Below are 26318 nucleotides of genomic sequence, written 5' to 3'. Positions count from 1 at the left end.
TCCCCCACCTCCCAGCCCACGCATGCCTGTCCCTGGACCACAGCCGGGGCTATCACCACCTGTCCAGAAATTCAATTAAGAAACCCAACATCACCTCCATTCCTGCCTTTAGCTCACAGGCCTCCCGCTGCCATCCGATCGGCTGCCTATCCTCACATAATCCTATTGACTCTGTTTATGAAATCTCTGTCTTGTGCATCTCCTCCTCTTCTACCTTGCTAGCATTTGCCTTAGGGGAGCTTCTTACAGCGTTTTGCCTGGATTCTGACAACAGCATCTTCACTGTCCCGAAATCCTACTGCATTCTTTGCTTTCCCCTCACAGCCTCAGAGCGATCCTTCTAAAATGTGAATCTGACGTTCTAAGCTACTTCTCTGTCTAAAACCTTCAGCAGCTCCCTATTGCCCTCACGATCAAGTTCAAATCTCTTCGCCTGGAATACAAAGCCCTGTTTTACGAGAACCCTTCCAGGATTCCAGCCTTGCCACTGGCTAGACAGAGGAGCCCTCTGCCCCTCTGCTCTGCTCCTGCCAACCCGAGGGCGTCCCTGAGTCTAACAAGCTGATTTCATGACGCTGTGCCTTTGCACCTGCTGCTTCCTCCCCCAGGAATGCCTGCCCTTTGCACCTGCTGCTTCCTCTCCCAGGAATGCCTGCCCTTATCCGCAGAACATCTATGTACCCTCACAATTTTAGCATTTCCTCCTCTGGATGACATCTCTTCTTGGTACAGAATTCCATGAAAGTACTTGTTACCTGTATAGCACGTATATCTTTATGGGTATGTCTCTCTGACTAGACTGAGCTCCTCAGGGCCGCCCCCTGCCATGTTCTTTTATGTTTCTTCCCAATGCCTGGCACTTGGCAGGTGTTCAGTAAATGCTTCTTGACTGAATACGTGTTGAGTAAGATGAATGGCATAGGTAAGAGATGCTGCAGATAAGATAGAGACCCCTGAAATAACACACACCCCTGCTTTTAAAGTACTAAATACACACACGCACGCACACACGCACACCCCACATATATACAAAAGCTAAAACTTCCCTACATGGTATCCTATTAAAGGGCTAAAGTAGCATAAATAATAGTCCCCTATGAGGTATTATTATAATTTGCAGTCTATAGAAGAGAAAAATGAGACCCACAAAGGTTAAGTAGCTGAGGCAAGCTCACGTGAGAAATTGGGGGACAGAGTTGAATTAGAGCGTGGCTCTTCTGATCTGTGCATGGTGCTCTTTTTGTGACATTATTCCTGATACCACGTGGTTCTCAGTGCGAAGCAATACCCATCGCCTTCCCTCGCGGCAGCTGCTAGCTAAATAGTGAATTTATATGCAGATGATATTAGGCTGAACCAGTCCTGCTCCTCTATAGAAAGTTCTGTACAGAACTCATCAGAGATCACTCGAGCTCAGTTCCAGTGGCTCATGCTGTTACCAAAACGGATTCCACCAGGGTGAGGTGCAGGTCCGTGCATCAGCCATTCAGCGAGGGAGAAACAGTCACCTTCTGAAGGGATGCTTTGTAAAAGGGTTGAATGCACCTTGCTTGTTACTTGTCACAAGCTGGGTCTCAAAAGGGAAACAGCACTGGTCAATGAACGTCCATGGAACCCATGACCTCGATGTCCCCACAACCGCCTTCCAGAGGGGGGACCCTGCTGGCTGCAGCTAACAGAGCCCTGGGGTGGGGACCATGTGCCCAGCTGTGTCTGCACCACACGACACCACCTTATGATGGGTCAGTCTCTCACCATCTCCACTCCAGATCCTGCAGAAGTCAACACCACCCCAACCCACAGGGTACAATCCAGACGCTAAGACGCTCAGGTCATTGCAGCAAATGTGTTGCTCTAGAATCACTGTTTCAGGTACAGTAAGTCCCCTACATATGAACCTTCAAGTTGAGAACTTTCAAAGATGCGAACGTGTGTTTGCATGTCCTATCACGTAAGTCAGTTCACGTGTCTGGCGTACATTGTCACCTGTGTGCACCCTCTAAAAGTGGTTGTGCTTCTGTGTACTTTACTGTATAGTACTGTATACAGTACAGTAGTACAGTATCTATTTCAAGCCCAGGATGTCTGGAAGCAAGCGTAAAAGCAGCGGTGATATAGCTGGTACAGTGTAGCCAATTGTGTTAGTTGGGTCCCTAGGCTAACTTTGTTGGACTTATGAACAAATTGGATTTATGAACATGCTCTCAGAATGGAACTTGTTCATATGTAGGGGACTTACTGTACATATTCATGGTCTGACTCTGACTTCAACAACAAAAGACGCCTCAAGAACATCGCTGTATGATTACCCTCGCATTTTCCTGTCTTAGAAATAATACTGAAATTACCTTCTCAGGGCATAACATTCACCTCTCAGAAAGTTGTCCTAAGTGCCACATGTGAGTGAAGTGACCTGCCCAGGGTCACCTTTCAAGAAACGCCAGCTCCCTACCCGCTTCCTGCAACATTTTTCTGCTTTTCAAAGGGTTTGAGTGCCTTCTGCTTCGCTTGGTTCTCGAGCAATCTTATGGGAAAGTAAGGTCAGTAGCTATTATTCCCATTTTACAGATAAGGAAACTGAGGCTGGAGAGGTGGAGAGAGGGGTTAGACGTCCTGCAGCAAAATTTCCCATGAAATCAACTTTGTCCCTTCCTCATTTTAGAGAGAGAAATCCATGCAATGTTTAAAGGTTGTTGACCTGCAGAGTGCCTCCCCGGGCCAACCTACAGTGACAGGCTGGCACTGAGCACGTGTGAATTTGCTGAGTGCTTCATACAGAGTAACTCGATTTCACCCTCACAACACCCCTGCCTTCATTCCCATTTGACAGATGAGAAAAGAAAGGCACCAAGAAGTTAAGTAGTGCATTCATAGTCATGTATCTTATAAATGGCAGAGTGGTACACCCACCCCAGGCAGTGTGGTACCCAGCTCTGTGCTCTTAACCCGAGCAGTCCAATTTCTCTGACAATACGTTTATACAGATCACTGTTCTCTTTCCCAAGGTAATTAGGTAACCAGCATTATTTTCTAAATAATGCTACCTGAACTTGAAGCCCATTATGAATCCCTTTGTCAGGCTCCTGCGTTCTAGCTGAATCATCCTGGTTTCTGGGTCTCATTGTTCAGATCCATTCATACCACAGCTTCGTCTGTCACCTCCTTCTACAAATCCTCATTGTGGCTCATCTGTGATCAGATCAGTGTCCTCCAAATGGAGCTCAAGAAAGGAAGACAAAGAAATGTGGTTTGTTCTAAGGCTCACAGAAGCACAAGGATGCCCTGTGATTTGGACCTTCCTATTGATGACCTGGATTCTGGGGATATGGAAGGTGTGACTGCCAGTGGTCAGGTACCAGCCTAGTTACCAATGAGCTCCAAGACTTTGGGTCACAGATTTGGGCCATAACCTTGGGCCTTTCACAGCCCCTCTCAGCTTCAGAGTTAGACCCAAGTTCAGTTCTGGTTCTTCTACTTACTAGCTCTGGGGCCTTGAGCAAATTACTTGTTCTCTCTGGAATCGCATGAGAAGAGTAATTAACACTTATTTTGCAGGGTTGCTGTGAGGTTGACAGCGGTGATATCCTAGCATGGGCCTGGTATGTGATTGGGAGCCGAGAGATGTTGCTTCTTTTTTCCCTTTGCTGTGGTCCTGAGCCAACACAAGTGGCCCATCCTAATTGAAAAGTGTGTCTGCTATTAGATCTGCTACCCTGAGCCCGTGACTTCGTGTCTGGGTTGAGTGTATGAAACTCACCTTTCAGACACGAGCGGGAAGTCTAGGAGTTAAAGGCCAGCCTACCCACAATTCGGGGCTCCCATCTAATTTCATCAGCCACTGTCCCTCCTCCTTGGGTGCTCTGTTCCCCTTGCAGTCTCTGTCAGCTATCTGGTGCCCCTTCCCTGGACACGGACACCCCTGGTGGCTCTTTGCTGAACACACCAATGAACCAATGAACACACCTCCCTCTCGGGTGCTGCTTCCTCATCTATAAGATGCTAGGCTGCACCTATGTGCATGCTCCCATCCCCTCTGCTCTGAGTACCCTCCATTCTCTGCACACCAAGGATATGGGGCTGGATTTTCAAAGCAATGCTAACATCTCATTGCCTTAACTCGTTCACGTTGTCATTCATTCAATCTGTGGCGCTCTTATTGAGCCACTCTGCTTCCAAATGTGCCTAGCTCTCCCTCAATCTCCTTATTTTTATTTTTGTTTTTGCACTGGCCATTTGCTCTACCTGGAATGGTGTCTCCCTTCCCTACCACCTGGACAATGGACATAAGCCATTTGCGGTAATTATTAAACCTCTCTGAGACTGAACCTTTAATCTCTAACATAGAAAGTAATAATATTTATTTCCAAGGGCTGCTACATGAATTAAATGAGATATTGGCTGACATCTATTTACCACCAGCTCCAGGTACTGTTCCAAATGCTTGACATCTGTTTCCTTCTTCAAGCCTTACAAGAAACCCCCACGAGAGAGGTGCCATTGTAATTTCATTGATAGGTAAGGAAACGGCTAAGAGAGGTTCAGAAACTTTACTCAAAGTCCCACAGCGCGTGGTGGTGGGGCTGGAAGGCAGACCCAGGCAGTCTGGCACCAGAACCCGCATGCCCGTGACTCGATGCTGCAGTTACAACTGGCCTGCTCTGTGCTCTGCCCTTTGGAGTTCATTTGTCTATGACAGAATCACATTTTCTCACCTCTTTTTAATCTTGTGTGAAGTGTTTCCGGTATGAGATCCTTAGCATTTTGTAGATTAACAATAATTGTTGTGATGACATCACAATCATTTTGTAATACCAATTCTCTGTGTTACAATGTGCCAAGAAAAAGCTACTGTCCTTGAGCAAACATGGGATACTTCTAAAAGGTGACTGCAAACTGGCCACAGAGTAACCTTAACGTGTTCCCCAAAGGAGGAATTTATGTATTACTTTCTCTTTACACAGCAAAATGAAACTGGCAGTGAGTGACAAGAACAAAGTCACATCTGTTTGGGAATTGAAAACATTATTCTAATCAATTGTTCTCAATATGGAATGAAAATGACAAATTATTTAGAAAGATAACATTGAGAAAGTGGCATACTAAAATTTTGGGCATGTTGGCAAATCTATGTTCAAGGAAAAAAATGTATGAATAATAATGAAAAAGCAGAAATTAAAATTGGAAAGCAATAAAATGGATAACAGAGTTTAGTCTTTCAAATAGCAAAATTAGAGGCAAACATTTGGACATGTTATTTAAAAAGGGAGAGAGCAGGGAGTTCCCTGGTGATCTAGTGGTTAGGATTCTGGGCTTTCACTGCTGTGGCCTGGGTTCAATCCCTGGTCGGGGAACTGAGATCCCACAAGCCCTGCGGTGCGGTCAAAAAAACAAAAAAACAGAAAAAAAAAAGAGAGAGAGAGAGAAAGCAAAATCAAATTAAGTCAAGAGAGAAGATATAAAGAATAGACATGAGGATGTTAAAACTTATATAGCTGTATGTATATTTGTGTGCATATTTGAATGTTCCAATGAAATGAGTGATTTTATTGAAAAGGCAGCAATTTTTAAAACTGACTCAAAAGAGATTAGATTGTTAATTAAAGAAGAAACTGATAAAATATCCTCCAATAATTTCTTCCTGAAAAAACTACGTCGAGATGGTTTCACTAGTGAGGTCTTTTGATACTTTAATTACTAACTAATGTTATATAATATCATCTAGAATGAGTAAAAGATGAAAAGAGATAAAAATATAAATTAAGCATTAAAACTCTAGACAAATCTCATCTCTGGATATAAGTATATAAATCTAAAAAAGATACCAATGAATCAAATTTAACAACATATCAAAAGAATATTCCACAGTGACCAATAAAGATAAATCCCAGGGCTGTGAGGATGGTTTAATACAAGGCATTCTAATAATATAACATATCCAATAATTGATTGTCAGGTAACAAAAAAGCATCAGTAGCCTAATAAAAACTAGAAGATATTTTCCACATTGCTGATATAAATACTAAAATGAGATACATAATTCCTTACCAAGATAAATACTAGTCCATTTTAAATTGATAAGAATTAACATATTTAAATTAATAGTGAAACACAATAGGTGTTCCAAATAAATCAGGAAAAAACAAAGATGCCCACTGCAATCAACATTATTAACATATCCTGGCCGATGCAATAAGACATGAATGTCAGTAAAAAGAAAGAAAGGGCATAACCATTAGAAAGGAGGGGACAGAATTATCAGTCTTTGCAGATGCTATCAGTAATTACTCATTTGAATTGTCTAGATAAGCAAACAAATAAACAGACAAAAACTGTAAGAGCAAAAGAGAATTCCAGATTAACGTATATAATCAGTAGCTTTCCCATATTTTGTTGACAACCAAAAACGTAATGGAAGAAACATCCAGTAGCAGCAACAAGATAGAAAATAACTATAATTAATAAGAAAATTAGTTACTATTGCTTACTTAGAAATACAAAAGCAATAAAAACAGCTGAGTGATACAAAAGACAATCTAGATGAAGAGGGAGGCATGATATGTTTCTCAATGGAAATAATGAATTATGAAAAACAATCTTAATTGGGTTCAAACTAATCAATCAGTTTAACACAATTCCAATCAAAATTTCAATGACTTTTTTGTGTTGAAAAATGAGGAAATAGTTTTAAAGTTCCCGTGGGATAATATACAAGTGAATGCTTCCGGCACAGTTTTGAAAATGAACAGTGGTGAGGACAGTAGTAAACATATAACAAAGTTACAATGATGAAAACAATGAAGTATGGGCACTAGAATAGAAATATAAAAGGAACAAAGTGGATGGTGCAGAAGCAGAAACTCACGTATATTGTGAATTTAATGTGTGGTAAAGAAACCTCAAAAATCAATAGGGGAAAGGTTGTTTGGATTAAAGAGTAGTTTAGGAAAAAGTGGTAAGAGAGGCGGGAAAAAGATAAATTTAAATGCTTTACACCATATTCTACAATAACTCAAAAGATTTTAAGAATTAAATGTAAAAACTGATACCATAGACAACCCGCAAATAAATACAGATGAAGATTCATTGTATTCCTAAGGGAAGAAGAAATTTCTAAGCTAAAAACCAGTGGAAGAAATCTCAAAGGAAAAGAAAGACTTCGTTACCTAAAAATTTTTTTTTATAATCCACACATTGAAAATAAAAAGGAAATTAAACGTAAAAAAACCCAAGCCATAAAAATATTTGCACAGTGGGACCTCCCTTGTGGAGCAGTGGTTGAGAGTACGCCTGCCAATGCAGGGGACACGGGTTCAATCCCTGGTCCGGGAAGATCCCACATGCCGCGGAGCAACTAAGTCCGTGTGCCACAACTACTGAGCCTGCGCTCTAGAGCCTGCGAGCCACAACTACTGAGCCTGTGCTCTAGAGCCCACAAGCCACAACTAGTGAGCTCACGTGCCACAACTTCTGAAGCCCGTGTGCCTAGAGCCCATGCTCCACAACAAGAGAAGCCACCGAAATGAGAAGCCCGTGCACCGCAACGAAGAGTAGCCCCCGCTCACCACAACTAAAGAAAGCCCGCATGCAGCAACAAAGATCCAATGCAGCCATAAATAAATTAAAAAAAAAAAAAAAATATATATATATATATATTTGCACAAATATATCAAAGGGTTAATATTCTTTTTTTTAATTTAATTTATTTTTAATAAGCAGGTTCTTATTAGTTATCTATTTTATACATATTAGTGTATACATGTCAATCCCACTCTCCCAATTCATCCCACCACCACCACCCCGGCCACTTTCCCCCCTTGGTGTCCATACGTTTGTTCTCTACATCTGTGTCTCAGTTTCTGTTCTGCAAACCAGTTCATCTGTACCATTTTTCTAGGTTCCACATATATGCGTTAATATATGATATTTGTTTTTCTCTTTCTGACTTACTTCACTCTGTATGACAGTCTCTAGATCCATCCACGTCTCTACAAATGACTCAAAGTGTTAATATTCTTAGAAGCAAAAGAGGTTGTAAATTTACTAAGAGAGTCGTTAACTTCCCAATAGACACATAAGCAAAGTACATGAATAGACCATTTACAGAAGACATGTTTGAAAACTCACTGACTTAGTGTGGTGGGCTCAGTAATGGCCTCCTCCAAGACACCCACATTCTAATCCCTGGAACCTATGTGGCAAAGAAGATTTTTGCAGTTAAAGATCTCCAGATGGGAAGATTATCCTGAATTATCTGGATGGGCCTTAAATGCAATCGCAGGTGTTCTTAGAAGAGGGAGGGGTAAACTAAAAATGCTGCCTGCCATATCAGTAAACAAAGGGTGTTGCAGCCATCTGAGATTGCAGGCACTCCTGACATTGAGCTCTAAGGGAACTCAGGACGGAAACAAGGACTGCCCGCCATCTAGCAGACGTCAAGACTGCAGCTTGAGGAAACTCAGGATGAGAAAACACAGGATACTGGCCCCAGATAGCTGAGGTACATATCAAAGGAATGATTTCAGTGAGCCCAGACTCTTACATCTTCCCATACATAGAAAAGCGCTAAATTCCTTAACTTGAGTTATCTGGTTTTCTTTAATTAACAATAATCTTTTTACGTTCCGACTACCTGCCCTTTGTTGCAAAAACTCCTATATATTGCAGCTCCCCCCTCACCTCCGAGGAGCAGTTTTCTCAGAGTTATTTGAGATGCTGTCTCCGGGCTTGAAGTCCTAAGAATGTCGGCTAAATAAAACATAACTCTCAACTTTTAGGTTGCGCATTTTTTTTTCAGCTGACAGAGGCAAAGGGAAATTTGACCACAGAAAGGAGAGGAGGAGGCAATGTGACCACAGAGGCAGACCTTGGAGCAATGTGGCCACAAGCCGAGGAACGCCAGCAGCCACCAGAAGCTGGAAGAGACAAGGAAGAGAATTCTCCTCCTCAGAAGGGCACAGCCCTTCTGACACCTTGATTTCATCCCAGTGAAACTGGTTTTGAACTTCTGGCATCCAGGAATATGAAAGAATAAATTTCCATCTCTTTTGTGGTGATTTGTTACAGCACCAACAGGAAACTAATGCATTTATGAAATATCCAACCTTGCTAATAAGCAAAGAAACACAAAATAGTATTCTAAGTCAATACTATTGATATATTATTTTTGCCTTTCAAATACCAAAGAGTTATTTAAATGCTCATGGGTGACAAAGGCATCTTGTACACTGCTGGTGCGGAAGCAAATTGAGGCAGCCTCTGGAGAAAAATTTGATATGTGTGAAAGCCTCAAATAAATTTATATTCTTTGACATATTGTTTTCATTTCTAGGATGCTAAACCACACAAATAGAGATTTGAATAATGATTTATGTGAAAGATTGTTCGTCCCAAGTTTATAAATTCAGTGTTTCAATAATAAACACAATCCAAATGTCCAGCAAATAAAAGAATAATGAAACAAATTATGGTAACTCAAAAAATAGAATAATGTACAATTATTAAAATTATCATGGCAAATAATTTTAATGACTTGTTCACAATATAGCATTGCAAAATAATCAGCACACAAAAAGTTATAAATGTAATGAACCAAATGTTGTGTTTGTGTGTATGTGTGTGTGTAAGTTTATGTGATTAAAAAATAATGGAAAAAACTTTTAAAACTGTTAAGGTGTTTGTCTAGAAATGGTGAGATATAGACATTTTAATGTTTTTATTTACCAGTTTCTTCCATATTGTGTACAATGGATATGGATGCAACATAATCATAAAAATCAAACAAGGGATTCCCCTGGCAGTCCAGTGGTTAATACTCCACGCTTCCACTGTAGAGGATGCAGGTTCGATCCCTGGTCAGGGAACTAAGATCCCGCATGCCTCACAGCATAGCCAAAAAAAAAAAAAAAAAAAAATCAAACCAGATAACAGAAAGGAGATAAGAGCTTTATGAAAGGTATTTGTTTCAATATTGTTCATGTTAGTGAAAATTCAGGAACAGCAAAGGCATTCAGTAATGGGCAATAGTTACATTGCACCTTTGTGATAGAATATAATGTAACACTGAAAATGTATCTATGCTATTTTAAAAATGTGCTTACAAAGAGTCTAGTGATATAGAGAAATGACTTTGATAGAGTGGTGATTTTTTAAAAGTAAAACACAAAGCTAAGTACAGTATTATCTCTCTTGCATAACAGAGATATAGAAATGTAGAAAGAAAGTTACAGACCAAAATACTCAAAGTGTCTGCCTTTCTTAACACTGCAGAATTTCAAGTGGCTTTACTTCCTTTTTCATATTTCCCAAGTGTACCAAGCTGAGCACTAAATATCTGTACAAAAGAACAAACTGGACGTAAGTTGTGTGTGATGCACTGATGAGCTCTGAGCTCCAATTCTTTCTTGGCCGCATCCTCATCTGGAACGGATGCTCTCCCAGGCATATGAAACCATTCACTTATGGCCTCAAGCTGTTCCCAAGTCTTCTCACACTTCTGCCTACAATTTTTATCTCAGTTCCTTTCTTCTTTGTCATTGTAGGAGAAATAGCTAATTAGTATGTTTTTTGAAATATTCTTTCGAAATACAAAATGTCACATAAATGTTCAACCCCACAGTGTTTTACAATGTGTCTTTGATTAAACTCAAGGCACCAGCATTAATTCTCTCTCTTGCCTTCTGGCATCTGTTCTAAAAGCCTTCTTGCTACTTGCTCCAGCCTCTGTATTTCAGAGCAATTGCCTTCATTGAAGCACAGCTTTCCTCTCTTTATTTATTTACTTATTTTAGAAGCTCAGTTGTCTCTGTCTTTGAAGATAAATGAAATAGGATTAAAACAGAGAAAATGAAATGCTGACACTTAGTGAAATAACTGTGGATCTCACTTGGCTGGAGTATCACAAATCCCCAAAGAGATGAAAGAAAATTTCCCATTTAACATTCTTTCCTGGACCAGAAGCCCAAAATCCATTTTCCCTTAGCATGAATTTGAAAAAAAAGACATTCCTTGAGTTACTCACACATCCTCATAGCCAGGCCCAAGACTATCTGAAATAAATCCAATCTGATGGGAAAAAATAACCTAGGGTTACCAATGGCACACCTTCTCAGCTGGCTTGGGGTCAGAATGTGGGCATGGGTGCTGTGCCCCTTGGCCAGTGTCATGTTTCTGAGCCCGGTTGCTGCCAGGAGAGAGGACCCCTGCCTGAGAATCCAGATACCTAGGTTCATTCATTCATTCATTTATTTATTTATTTATTTATTTATTTATTTATTTATGGCTGTGTTGGGTCTTCGTTTCTGTGCTAGGGCTTTCTCTAGTTGTGGCAAGCGGGGGCCACTCTTCATCACGGTGCGCGGGCCTCTCACTATCGCGGCCTCTCTTGTTGCGGAGCACAGGCTCCAGACGCGCAGGCTCAGTAATTGTGGCTCACGGGCCCAGTTGCTCCGCGGCATGTGGGATCTTCCCAGACCAGGGCTCGAACCCGTGTCCCCTGCATTGGCAGGCAGATTCTCAACCACTGCACCACCAGGGAAGCCCCAGATACCTAGGTTCTTGAACATCAGCTCTGCCTCTAAGTTACTCTGTGACTTGGGCAATTCATTTCAGTGAGCTTGTCATCTCATCCTTGCAAAGCTGCTTCTCCTCCAGGGCTCCCTATCTTAGCATCTACTACTGCCATGCTACCTGGCTGATGTGCCAGGCACCAGGAGTTATCCTGGACTCCTCCTCCCTCAGGAACTGCATCCCATCACTCACTAAGCCATCTCACCCACCCACCCTGTGCCCACAGCCATCACTCTAATCCAAGCTCCCAGCATCTCTCCCCTGGACCAGTGCAATCTCCCCAGGCTTTCTTGGGATCCAATCCTTTCTCTGTGTTGTGGCCCAAGAGTCTTTTTTAAAGTGCTCACCTTATACTGTCATTGCCTTACTTCAACCTGTCAAGGATTTCTCATTGCTCTTGGATAAAGATAAACCTCTACAGGCAGGCACAGTTCCCATGAAAACGTATGGAAAGTGGCCCACAGGCTGGACCCAACCCACAGATGGGAGGTTGTTTGTTCACTTAAAGGCCAACTGGTTTCCAATATTTAAAAATCAAGAAATGTGACATAAAAATATGGATTTCTAACTTCTCTTGAAAATTGGAAAATCACCTATCGTCGAGTATCTGACAGGGAAATATCCAGTAGTAGCAGCCACTCTCACTGGACAGGGCATGTGTCCCCAGCTGCCATCATCTCCACCAAGCCCCCTCATTTGCCCACCCTTCACTGTACTCACAGCACAGGTGTGGCCCTCCTGCCCTTACCTTTCCAGTGGCACCTTCTTCCCCCTCTCGGCGCTCTAGTCCCCCTGGGGTTTCTGCCTCTGAACAAATGCCAAGGTCTTCACTTATACTGTTCCCTCTGCCTGGAACACACTTTCCACTTCTGCCTCTCTCTCTCTTCCCACCAGGCCTGGCCTGGGTAAATCCTATCCATCCTCAGGGCATGAGTTTACATGTCATTTCTGCCAGAAAACCATCCCTGACCCCCTATTCTAGGACAGTGCCCTACCTTTCCCCCATCACACTGATCATTGGTTAATTGTCCTTCCTATGAGCTCCCCAAGGGCAGAGAGTCGTCTGAAATCCTCAGTGCATGATCACCAGCCACCAGCCCAACACCCATCCTGGAGCAGAAGTTTTCTAAATATTTGCTGCATGAGTGAATAAACTTGAAACCTCTAGGTTTAGTGTACATACGCATCAGTAAGACCCGACCTACTGCAGGGAAAAGATGCAGAAGCAAACAGAAATAACAGCATGGGACAGGCATGCATACAAGGTGTCCTTTCTGGGGACATGCTGTACAGGGTTATTGTTTGCCAGACATGTTCCCTAGAGGAACTCATGCTGGAGTGGAGCTTGGGGATTTGGGACTTGTCAGCATGCATGCCACCCAGGAGGACACTGGCTCCCAGAGGTGGGGTGACCTGCCCAAGGCCACACAGTCCATGCAGACTGTGAGCAAGGTAATATTCACGATCAAAGCTGCAGCTCCAGCATCCAACTCCGTGATCGGCAAATGTGCTGAATGCATGAATGGATGAGTGAAGGAAGAGAGAAGACAGAGGTTCAAGAAAGACCTGAGACCTACTATGGACTGAACGTGCCTCCCCAAATTCATATGTTGAAATCATAACCCCCAAGCTTATAGTATTAGGAAGTGGGGCCTTTGGAGGTGATTGGGTCATGAGAATGGAGCTCTCATGAATGGATTAGTACCCTTAGAGGAAGAGACACGGGAGATATCACCTCACTCTCCATGACGTGAAGACACAGTGAGAAGGTGGCTGTGTACAAAGCAGGGAGAGGGCTCTTGCCAGAACCTGACCATGCGCGCACCTTGATCTTGGACTTCCAGACTCCAGAACTGTGAGAAATATATTTCTGTTATTTATAAGCCACCAGTCTATGGTATTTGTTATAGTAGCCCTCACAGGACTAAGACAGGACCCAAGTAGCAGAAAGAATCTGTTATTAGATTTACCAAAGAGAACTTTATTGAGTGATGAGAAATTGACAAGTATCTCAAAAGAAAAAAGCTTAGGCTCTACTGAGGCAGATATTTATTTACTTTTTACCCCTGGAGCACAGTTCTATTCATTGATTTTAAAATATTATTTTATGTTTAAACAGCTGAGGCTGTAACTGTTATATTGTTTTACTGTCACACAAAAAATGGTTACTTTTATACTTTTAAAATATCTTTAAAAACAAAAAGCAAAAGAGTCTCTTTAATATGGGACCTCACTTTGGTAAGGAAACTCTTTCCAACAAGCGTTAATTATAGAAATTGTCATGCATGTGACAAGAAAAATGTAAGTGTGCGTTGTTTTTCGTTTTGCAAAACAACAACAACAAAACCAAAATGGTAGCCATAATAATCCAAAAGGGTAAATAATAAAAGATCAGAAACAGATGTCTCTGAGGTGACCTGGATTAGCTGCAATATAAAAAGTCATACATAATGCTATGGAATTATACACTAAAATGGTTAAAATGTAAATCCCATATTATGTACATTTTACCACAATAAAAATAGCAAAACATTAAAAAAAAAGTTTTTTAAGTGATAAATGTCAACCAGTTCCCATTATCCTATCACCATGCAGCCACCATGCTTGATTCGTCAGCTTATAAAACCTTTGCTGATTGAGACAGGAGCCAGCCCTAGGGTTAGTAAGACTCAGGTAGCTGGCACAAAGAATGCGACCTGTTTTCTAACCCAAGCGCTTACTGTGCTATTGTGGTTTATAATAAGAAATTTATATTTGGTCTTTGTCCTGGTTCTGGCACAGAGCTCCTCTTAAAACCCTTGGAATTTCCTAAGTGATAAGAGAAATAAAGATGTTTTGGTATTCATAACAAACCCCTTTCAACCACACCTGAGTTTATGTCAATGAGGCAACTTTTGGACCACACCTAAGGATGGGGGCTGGTTGCCAGGTGAACCAACCAATTGATTAGAGGGTTGAAACTTTTGGTCCCACCCCCGTGACATCTGGGGACGGGAGTGGGGCTGGAGATTGAGTTCAATCACCAATGGTCAATGTTCAATCAGTCATGCCTGTGTAATGTAGCCTCCATTAAAACCCAAAAGGATGGGGCTTGGAGAGCTTCCCTGTTGGTGAACACGTTTTAAAGCATGGAAGCCCTGCACCCTTTCTCCACACCTTGCCCTATGAAGCTCTTCCATTTGGCCATTCTTGAGTTACATCCTTTTATAGAAAACTGGTTTCCTGAGTTTTGTGAGCCACTCCTGCAAATTAATTGAACCCAAGGAGGGGTCCTGGGAACCTCTCATTTATAGCCCACAGGTCAGAAGCTCAGGTAACTGGACTTGAGTTTAGCATCTGAAGCAGGGACAGTCTTGCGGGACCGAGCCCTTAACCTGTAGAATCTGACACTACGTCTGGGTGGATAGTGTCAGAATTGAGTTGAATGGTAGGACACCCAGCTGGTGTCGGGCAATTGCTTGACGTGGGGAAAGAACCCACTGGATGGGACTAGAGTCAGAGTCATAGTCACATTCCCAGAGAACCCAGAGGGTCCCATTCGTGGCTGTAAAAGACACACCCCACACGTGGGTCTGGAGCAGGCAGACCCGGATTCTGAGTTCAGCTCCAACATTTTTTTACTAGTTAGCTCTATCCCTCACCTCTCTCAGCTCCTGTTTCCATGCCTGTAGATACAAGCTGTTCACAAAGTAGCTGTGCCAGTATGAATGGCATTAAATATGTGCTTCACACGAGCGCACCATTAATGTGAGCATCTGTTCGGTTTGTTTCTGTTGCCGGCCTCCTCCTGCGGGGATGCAGCCCGCAGGGCAGGGGTTGGTCAGCTGTGCTCTCTTCAAATGCCCGGAAGTGGTGTGCATTTGACGTTCGACCTTCAGTCATGGTTTAATCCCTCCCTCCCTCCTGGTCTTCTTGTGTAGGTGGGAAGGGGATGGCTCTATATCCCTGGGAGGCATCCTCACCATTCTTCCCTCATTTTCACTGGACACTCAGGCAGCAAAGCCTGTGGATTCAATCTGCCTTTCCTCTCTCTCCCCCAGGGCCTCTGCCTCAGTTCCCGCCTCATCCTTCCCTCACTATGTGCACCAATAGCAAGTCTCCGTCAGGTTCCTCTCCTCCCTTCTGACCCCTCCCACTCCTACCCACACCTGCCCCCAACCTTCCCAGAGCCACCTTCTAACTCAGATCTACCCACGTCACTCCCCTGGTCTAGTGTCACCCAGGGCTCCCTACTCCCCCAGGAGGAAGTCTACCATGGCTCAGGGAAGAGGTGCCTCACCTCTCATGCTCCCCACGCACGCTTTTCCCTCAGCCCCCAAGCCACTCCTACGTCTTTTACAGGCCTGTTCCCATCTCAGGGCCTTTTCTTTAGTTATTCCCTTTCTCTGCAGGGTCTTCTCTCCAAACCCCCTCATCACCTGCCTAATTGCTGCTCACCCTTCAGGGCTCAATTTAGAGGCCACCTCTTCTGGGAAGCCTCCCTTGATTCCATCTATCCCCACCCCAACGTGGGTGAGGTGTTCCTCCTTGCCAAGGCCACACAGCAAGTACATGCCTGTACTGGGATTTAAAGTCAGGCCTTCCTGTTTCCAAAACAGAAAGCCAACAACAGAAGACTCTGCAATTACATATTAATGTGGGAAAGAAAGGCTCAAGAGTGAGGTAGAGCTAAGCCAAACATCTTGGAAAGATGCCCAAAATATATTAAATGAAGACGGCAAGTAACAGAGCAATGTATATGGTATGATTCCATTAAAAAACAAAACAAAACTATGTATATATAAGTTTATATAAGCAAAGAAAAAAGCCTAAATGAAAATTATTGAGCTGTTAACAATAGCTATTGGGTGGGTGGATTCGAACATTCTGTAAGGTTTGAATTTTTTGTGTATTTTTTATTTTCTAAAAAAAAAAAAATCAAACCCAATCAAAGAAACTCAGCAACAACTTTTCTCCAATAATAAGCAAAAGGCTTGAATGCTCAAGAATTCTAGGACATAGGGACAAGCTTTTAGAGGAAGGGCTCACCTCTTTCTACCCTTCGTCTGGCAAGGGACATGGGGAGCAGAGATGGTGACATGAAGTGAGAACGGTGGTTGGCTGGGGAGCCACACTTACCTTTCCCAGCAGCTCAGGAAGGCCCAGCAGCTGCCCCGTGAACACGCCAATGCAGATGAAGATGGCAGTCACCTGCCCCAGAGAGCCGCGGATCTCCTTGGGTGAGATCTCGTTCAGGTACATGGGGAGCACACTGAGGGCGATACCTATGAAGGAAGCATGGCAGCAGTGAGAGAGCTGTCTTCTTCAAGGAAGACTCTGGTCATGGCACCTCCCTCTGTTCTGTGCCTGACAAAAACAGTGCTGTAGCCACAACACCATTCCCCGCACTCTGCACAAATTGCCAACATTTTAACATGCACTTTATCATTTACTCCATAGAGTATGGCTGGGAGGTGGATTTCATAGGAGAGGAAATGGTAGTAGCTGATGGTAGTGATACTGGTGGTGATGGTGACGGTGGTGATAATAATAACCAACGCACATAGTGCCTACCTAGTAGCAGGGATCTTTCTCCTCTCTTTACATATATTAACTTATCTATTTTAAATAACAACCCGCTGAAGTAAATGTACTATCATTATCCCCATTCTAAATATGAGAAAACTGAGGCACAGAGAGGTTGAGTGACTTTCCCAAATCACCAAGTGACATCCAAAAATGCTCCAAGAGATTATTTGCCCAGTAGGTCAGGCCTCTGATTCTAGAACTTGAACTTTCCCACCAGCTAACGGCACCTCCTTAGGTAAATCATGGAACTCAGTTATGGCAGATACTGTTAAACCCATTTTACAGCATTTTATAGACTACGTCACCCACATAGGGTCTCATAACCTTTAAGATAAATGTATGTGTTCAAAGGCTTATGACTGATATTTCTATTTAAAAAGTAATAGTTATAAATATGTCTCATAAAACATTAATACACTGCACTCATAGAGGTTCTGTTAGTAAAAATATCATGAGGCCTTGTCAGGTTCAAGAACCTTTGTTTTCTACCCATTTCTGGGCAGGGTTATTCTTAAGACCCTTTATAGACCCATGAAGGTCTACAAATGCACTTATCCCAGGCAGATTCGTGGCTTGCTTATTACACTCTGAGTCACACTGCTTCCTGGGTCAAATCCCTGCAACTTACAAAAGTTGAGGACTTGGGCTGAGAGAGTTAGCCTCTCTCAGCCTCAGTTTCTCTATCCACAAGATGGGGTTAAGAACTGAGTCTGACTTCGTAGGATTGCTGTGAGAGTTAATTGAGATTTGCTCAGTGCTTCACTCAACGTAAAGCTGTACAAGTCAGCATTACTAGCACTAACTATTATTGTCTTCTAATTTTTCACCAGATTGTTTGGGCATCAAAAATTTCTTTCCTGCCCTGGCCTCCTGATGCCTAGAGGTTAGAGCACAGTTCCCGACACACTTTAGGTACCAGTCGATGTGTTTCATCTTAAGCTGGATTCACCCCAGTTTCTAGCATTCAGGGAAGCCCTTCCTAAAAAGAAATAGTGAAGGGAATGTGCTGCCCAATTTATAAGCTGAGCATCTCATTCATTGCATCTCAGCCCAGGATAACTTTTTCTGGTTCAGCACACAAGGGAAACACGCTTAAGGTGCAAAGAGACAGGAATTATCTCCAAAGTTGCAACATAAACCAGATGCTATCTGAATTTTTATCCCAAACACACATACTGAGAGCATCTGGCCTCATGGAAAAATCAAGTGGCCACGGATCAATGTGGCACATTGTTGCTTAGGGGGCAGTGGAATAGAGAGGAAGGTGCAGGATTCAAGTCCCAGAGCCCTGCTTTCCTCACTAGGTGACCTTGATCAAGTTAGTTAGCTTCTCTTAGCCTCCGCCTACCCATCTATGAAAGAAGGGTCATAATTGCTGGCTATTCCTGTTGCGGTGGGAATAAAATTTCTACATATAAAGCACCTGGCTTACTTTTGGTCACTTGATGGACACTTGGAAAACTGTTAGGTCCTCACCCTGACACTCCCCCTACCCTCTGGGGATAATTATCATCGTCATCTCACGAAAAGCTATTAAGGAAATGATATGGCTGGTAGGAAAGAGGAGGCATGGGTCGTGGTAATGGACGTGGCATACGGTTGGCACAGTAAGAACGCCTTCTTCACAGGGCGCCTGCACAGACTGAATCCCTGGAGAACGCTTAGCAGAGTGAAAGGCACACAGGACGCTGTCAATTAATGGAGACTCTACTTCCTTGCCCATTGTGAAATTCTGGGGAAAAATGAGATGGTGCTGGCTAAACCAGTGGTGAGCCATGGGGAGGTAGCTGGCTGTAGGATGACCAACTCACCCCAGTTTGCCAGGGACCATCCTGGCTTTAGCACTGAAAATTCTGTGTCCCGGGAAGCCCCTGAGTTCCGGGCAAATGAGGATGGTGGGTTACCCTCGGGTCGTGTTGCTGCACCAAGCATCCCACACACCTGAGTGGCCCCTCTTGACCTGTGACCCCATATCCTGCCATTCTTCCCCCCCCCAGGTGCCCCAGCCTTACGATTTACCGGACACTCCAGGCTCATTCTGATCGTGGGATATCAGCCTTTGCTGTTCTGTTTATCCCGAGTCCTCCGTCCTCACAGCTCCACAGGCTGACGCCCCACTGTCCTTCCCGTCTCAGCTCAGCCTCACTGCCTCCCGCTGACGGGAACTAATGTGACCCAACGGGTCCTTTGCAGATGGAATCAGGTTAAGGTGAGGTCACACTGGATTAGGGTGGGCCCTAAACCCAATGACTGGTGTCCTTGTAAGATGATAAGACAGGGAGACACAGAGGGAAGAGGGGCGCGTGAAGATGGAGACAGAGATTGGAGTGATGCTACCACAAGCCAGGGAATGCCAAGGCTTCCCGGCAGCACCAGAAGCCAGGAGAGGCATGAAATAGATTCTCCTTCAGAGCGTCCAGAAGGGACCAACCCTGCAGATACCTTGATTTTGGACTTCTGGCCTCCAGAACTCTGAGAGCATAACTTCTGTTGTTTTCAGCCCCCCAGTTGTGGTTCTTGGTGACAGCAGCCATAGGAAATTGCCACACCTCCTCATGGAGGCCTTCACCTGTCAAAATCAATCCCTCCCCATCACTCCTTATCTCTCCATCCTGTCTTATGTTCTTCATGGCACTTAGTGCTTTTTGAAAGTATCTTGTTCGGTATTTACAGTGGACCCTTGAACAACATGGCTTTGAACCACGCGGGTCCACTTATACTCATATTTTTTTTCACTAAATACGTACGACAGTGCCACACAATCCGATGTTGAATCTGCAGATGCAGAACCACATGTACGGAGGGTTGACTGTAAAGTTGCACGTGAATTTTCGACTGCACTGAGGGTCGGCACCGCTAACCACCACGTTGTTCTAGGGTCACCTGTACTTGTATATTGTCTGTTTCCCCACTTCCAGCCACAGAAAATTTCCTTGGGAGAACAGCACCAGATCCAGCACACGTGCTTGATCAAAGTTTATTGGGTCCCCAAGGCACTTTCACTCTACCGTTAGTTATTTAACCAAGGCTGCGGAGAAGGGGAGGTTGCTGGGGTCGCCAGTGGTTGGGAGTTGCAGACCAGCAGGCTGGTGTGGTTATAATCGTGGTCTATGGGAACAGGCCTCAAAGGCTAGTCCTACAGGGGCTGCAGACTCCAAGAAGTGCGCAGAGGGCAGAGTGCCTCTCATCTAAAACATCAACAACAGTTCCAATCTACCGAGCACTTCACAACTTCCAGAACCACTTTACAGCCTTCGGCTTCCTCAGGGTACGTGGCCTGATGGAATGCAAGGAGCAACTGGGGATAGGCTCCCTCACACAGAGCTAGCCTAACTTCCAGATTCCTCTTAGAGTCCAATTCCAGAAGTAGCATTTTAGCCCATACAAAGCAGAAGGGATTGAGGGAAAATATTCTCTAAGGACACTCAAAGATGTTGCAGGAAATACTCTAGGGACAACTGGATGTTTGCATTTTTCTATGGGGTTGCAGAAAAATTTGAGTCCAGTCCAAAACTAAGCATTTCACTGAATATAAACTTAAATTTGAAGATTAAAGTATGACACACATTTTTAAATTGCACAAATAATATGTGTGCAGTTTGATGAATCATCACAAAACGTATACACCTGTGTAACCTCCACCCAGGTCAAGAATCAACTTACAAGACCAACACCCCAGAAAGCCCCCATCCTGTGCTCCCTCAGAATCACTATCCTTCCCCTCCTTCCCAAAGATCACCACCAGCTTAACTGCAATCACCAAAGATTAGCATATGGAATCAGAGACTATGTACTTCTTTTATTTCTTGCCTCTTTTGCTGATATTATGTTTGTGAAATGCATCAGTGTTGTAGCATGTAGCTCTAATTTGTCTGTTTTCATTACTGTGTAGTATTCCAATGTGTAAGTATTCCACAGTTTATCCACCCTACTATTGATGGACAGTTTGGGGTTAACACTAAGAGTGACCCTATTTACAATAGCCAAGACATGGAAGCAACCTAAATGTCCATCGACAGATGAATGGATAAAGAAAATGTGGTACATATATACAGTGGAACATTACTCAGTCATAAAAAAAGAACAAAATAATGCCATTTGCAGCAACATGGATGCAACTAGAGATTATCATACTAAGTGAAGTAAGTCAGAAAGAGAAAGACAAATACCATATGATATCACTTTCATATGGAATCTAAGATATGACACAAATGAACTTGTTTATGAAACGGAAATTGACTCACAGACATAAAGAACAGACTTGTGGTTGCCAAAGCAGGGTTGGGGAGGGATGGATTGGTAGTTTGGGATTAGCAGATACAAACTATTAGATATATGCATAACTGAATTGCTTTGCTGTACACTGGAAACTAATACAACATTGGAAATCAACTATACTTCAATGAAATAAATTTTAAAAATACTAATAGTGCCCCATAAATATTCTTGTACAAGTCTTTTGGTGCACGCATATGGAAAACTGAAAATGCATACATATATGACTGCAAAATCATTGTTTTGTAATGATATTGGCCTGTAATATTCCTTTCTTGTAAAGTTCCTATTAGGATATACGATCAAGGATACATTCATTTTATAAAACGAGTTGGGGAGTGTCCCCTCTGGAAATGATTGTATGGTGTTAGTGTTATTCTTTCTTAAAGAAGCCATATGGGCCTTGCATTTCCTCTGTTAAAAGGTTTTAAATTACATGTTCAACTTATTTAATAGAATAGGACTATTCAGAAATTCTATTTTTTCTTAAGTCAGTATTGGTAAGTTTTTTCTTTCTTGGCATTTGTACATTTATCTAAAGTTTTCAAATATATTGCATAAACATGTTCATGATAATATTCTTATGTTTTTAATGCTTCAGGATCTATCCATTCCGATCTTATGGAAAAACACAAACGAACTTTTTGGCCAACCCAATAGCATTAGTTATCAATTCCTTTTCTCTCTTTTTATAAACAGTCTTGCAAGGGGTTTATCAATTTTATTAATCTTTTCTAGAACTCACTTGTCTTTGCTGATGTTCTCTAATAAAAATTCTTTTTCTAACTTCTTTGAGATGGAATATTAGATCATTGATTTTCAGCCTTTTATGTTTTAGACTAATATGCATTTGAGGTTATAAATTTTACTCTAAACATGGCTTTAGCTGTATCTGACAAAATTTGATATGCCTTATGTGGTATTTTCATAATCATTTAATTCAAACTACTTTAAAATTTCCATTGTGATTTCTTTTTTGTCCCCTGGTTACTTAGAAGTACACATCACTTACATCTTAATTTCCAAACATATGAGGATTTTCTACTTATATTTCCGTAATTAGTTTCTTTCGTGCAAGTGTGCTAGTGATAAATTTTATTAGCTTTTGTTTGACTGAAAAGGTGTTCTCATTTCACCTTTATTTTTGAAAGATATTTTCACTGGTTGGAGAATTCTAGGTTGGCAGTTATTTTCTTTCAGCTCTTTGAAAATATCATTTTGCTGTTTTTTTGTCTTCCATTGTTTTTGTTGAAAAGCCAGCTTTCCATTTTATTCTTACTTATCTTACCTATTCTTACTTATTTATTTGAAGGTAACATATCTTTTTATCCTGATTGTTTTTTAGAATAACTTTCTGTTTGGCCTTGGTCGTCAGAAGTTTTACTAAGCTGTGCAAAGGTGTGGTTTTCTTTGTTTTTATCCTACTAGGGATCCATAGTGCTTCTTGGACTTGTGGCTTTTCATCAGAAAAAAAAATGTTGGCCATTATCTTCCAAAAATTGCTTTTTCTCCATCCTCTGTCTCCTGTCTTTCTGATTCTCCAATTAATGCATGCTTGTTAGACATTTTTACAATTTCCCAGACATTTCTTACCCTCTTTTCTGTGTTTTCATGTTTCAACCTGGATGCTTTCTTCTGATCTTTGATGCTTTAGTTCCCTGATTCTTGCTTCGGTTGCATGCTATCTGCTGGTAAAACCATTCATTAAGTTCTTGCATTTTTTGTATTTTTCAGTTTTTGCATTTTTTAGTTCCAGAATTTCGATTTGGTAAGTCAAAATGTAGCTTCCATTTCTTTGCCAAAATTCTTGATGTTATCTCTTGATTATCTGAACATATTAAGCATAATTATTTTAATGGCTGTGTCTAATACTGCTATTTTCAGAATCACTATCAGTTTATTTTTTATGTTATTTCTCTTGGTTTTCTCCTTGTATGTTTGGCTACTTTTGATTGAATATCAGAGTGTATATGAAAACTGTAAAAATAATTTGAGGTCCTGGATGTATGCATCTGGCAGGGTGAGAGGCGAGAGGCATTAGCAATCCCAGCTTACCACAAATCAGTTGGTGATTGAAGTGATTTGAAGATCTCATCTATTTATGATTCATTCTTGCTTCTATGGTGTAGCCCTGTGGTGACTAGTGACCTTCCTACCTGGCAGGAGTTCAACTACAATTCCTCCTCCTCAGCCCCATGAATCTGTTGAAAGGTCTACTAAGCATCTCAGATTCTCAGCCATCATTCTGGAATTGGGAGATACCTCTAGAGGAAAAGTTGCCCCAAATGCAGGGCTTACCCCTCTGGGTTTCACTCCTTTCCCAGATTGTGGTCCTATAAGTCCTCCCTGCCTCGGTAGCTGTCTGATACCTTTAAACAGATGCTTTTTCTAACCATTTTATTCTAAAAGCAGAACTCTGTCTTCCTCCCTTCTCTCTCTCTCTCGCGCTCTCTCTCTCTCTCTCTATATATATATATGTGTGTGTATATATATATATATATATATATATATACACACACATACATATAAAACCATTTCTTTATGGCAAAGGATCCTCATTTTCCATTTGTTCTCCATTCAACAAATATTTACTGAGTGTATACTGAGAGGTCGTCATTGTTAGAAGCCAAGGCAATGGCAATGAATGAAACAGGTAAAAAAGCCTTGCTGTCGTGTAGCTGCATCTTGGGGAGGGAGGTACTGCAGGGAGGGTGAACATAAGCATGGAGAGTGTGCTGCCTGCTAGATGGTGATAAGAGCTCTAGGGAAACATCAAGCGGGGAGGGAGGACAGGGATGCCCGGGGTGGGGAGAGTTGCAGTTTCACATGGGGTGGGCCCTGAGGCCACATGGTGGTGGTTCAGAGAGGGAACAGCGGGGAGACCGTTTAGGGCCTGCCTTACAGGCCAGGATGTGTTTTATTTGCTTCTCAAGTCTATTTATTTAACTTTTTAAAAAATGAGTCCATTTAAATGTAAGTAATGAGTAATCATTGCACAGGAAAAACGGAAAGAGAAAAGTCCTGACCCACATTATCCCTCTGGTTCCTCTAAGCCGAGCAATTTAGGAAAAGTGTGGAGTCAGGCACACCTGGCTCCCACCTTGGCCCAGACACATCTGAACTGTGAGACCTTGGCAAGGTACCCCCTGAGGCTCCATCTCCTCACATGCAAATGCAGGTAGAGCTCTGAGTCCAAGAGAGTTGTGCTATTGAAGGGAAACACACACACACGGACACAGAGACACACAGAGACAGACATACATAGAGACACACACACACAGACACACAAACACACAGACACACACAAACACAGACACACACACAGACAAAGACACGCATAAACACACACAACTGTTTAGTACCTGAATATTGTTAGGTAGATATCATTATCTTTACTTTATATATGAGGGGACAGAAGTTCAGAGTGCAAAAGAGGCTTTTCTCAGGCCACCGGGCTAGTAAGTAGAAAGGCTAGGACTAGAATCCATTTCTTCTGAGCACCTTACTCTCTCTTTGTCATGTTAAAATCTGACTCAAATCATAATAATAAATTAATAATATTATTAGTGTTTTTGTTAGTTTCCTATGGCTGCCATAGCAAATTGCCATGAACTTAGTGACTTAAATTTATTTTCAGACAGTTCTGTGGGGCATGAGTCCAAAATGGGACTCATGGGTCCAAAATGGGCTAAAATCAACATGTTGGCAGGGCTGTGGTCTTTCTGGAGGCTCCAGGGAATAGTCTGTTTTCTTGCCTTTTCCACCTTCTAGGGACACCTACACTCCTTGGCTCATGGCCCCTTCCATCCTCAGTGCCAGCAACTGCATTGCTCCAGTCTCTGCTTTCATCATCTCGCCTCCTTTCTCTGACTCTGGCTCCCCTCCTCCCTCTTTTGCTTACAAGGACTCCTGTGATGACACTGGACCTGCCTGGAGAATCCAGAATAACCTATTCATCTCAAGGTCCTGAATTTAATCACATCTGCAAAGTCCCTTTTGCCATGTAAGCTAACATATTCACGGGTTCCAGGGAATAGGATGTGAACACCTTTGGGAGCAGTAGGGAGAATAATGATAAATAATAAATCATTTGCTTGTCCGAGTGGTGCACACCATTGCTGGGAGCTTGTGGCAGAGGTAGCTGGGTAAGTCCACACGTGATATACATGGGCTGACCCCACCAGCCAGGAGGGCCAGTGTTTCGGCCCTATGCCTTTATTTCTCAGTCTCCTATACTGTGGTGTGGTTTAATTAGTAGATGGTAGAGCTATATGTGGCATGTGAGGTCTGGAAGCCTAAAGAGGACATTCATGGTAGTAGCTCTAAGGGGAGAACGAAAAGGAGCCAGAGCAGATTTTTAGAGCTCGTGGAAACCTCAGCTACCAGAGTTCATTTTCCTTATTTTCTAGATTACATCACTGAGGCCCAGAGAGGGGAACTGATGGCCCCAAGGTCACCTGGCAAGTCAGTGGTAGAGCCAGAACTTGAAGTCAAGTCCTTGACCCTGATTTCATGTCCATGCCATGTGATTCTCTAAACGCTGCTGCCTGAACTTGTCCACTAGAGAGCACTTAATGCAGCAGATGTGAACTTGTCCCTGGAGAGTTCTTAATGCAGCAGACGTGGGCTTGTCCACTGCAGAGGTGCTAATGCAGAGATGTGGGCTTGCACCCCTGGGAGTGTGGGCAGCTCTGGGAATGCTGTGGCAGGAACCTGTCCAACACAATCATCCACAAACACAAAACACCTCTGCATTCTTTTATCTTGACTTCACAATCAGCAAGGATTTGCCCTCCAACGCCATGCTTATCATGTTTGTTTCAATGTAAAAATAGTGTGTTTATTTTTGCTCCAAGCCTTTTAGAAATAGGACACTTCAGGCAGGTGTCCGATGTTTTCTGCGATGGTTC

General features: G+C 42.6%; 1 protein-coding gene across 3 annotated transcripts in view; it reads right to left on the bottom strand.

Annotated features, from left to right (window-relative positions):
- Positions 1-26318, bottom strand: part of SLC2A9 (solute carrier family 2 member 9) — a 209077-nt gene that overhangs the window by 134529 nt on the left and 48230 nt on the right. For all 3 annotated transcript variants that reach the window (XM_068542280.1, XM_068542278.1, XM_068542279.1), the window contains one exon: positions 16684-16829. In XM_068542280.1, the coding sequence (XP_068398381.1) occupies positions 16684-16829 (146 nt within the window). The remainder of the gene's footprint in view (positions 1-16683; positions 16830-26318) is intronic.

Source organism: Eschrichtius robustus, chromosome 4, assembly GCF_028021215.1.
Source record: "Eschrichtius robustus isolate mEscRob2 chromosome 4, mEscRob2.pri, whole genome shotgun sequence".
In the NCBI taxonomy this organism is placed as follows: Eukaryota; Metazoa; Chordata; class Mammalia; order Artiodactyla; family Eschrichtiidae; genus Eschrichtius; species Eschrichtius robustus.
Note: the sequence above shows the minus strand (reverse complement) of the source record. Positions and strands in the feature narration are given on the sequence as shown.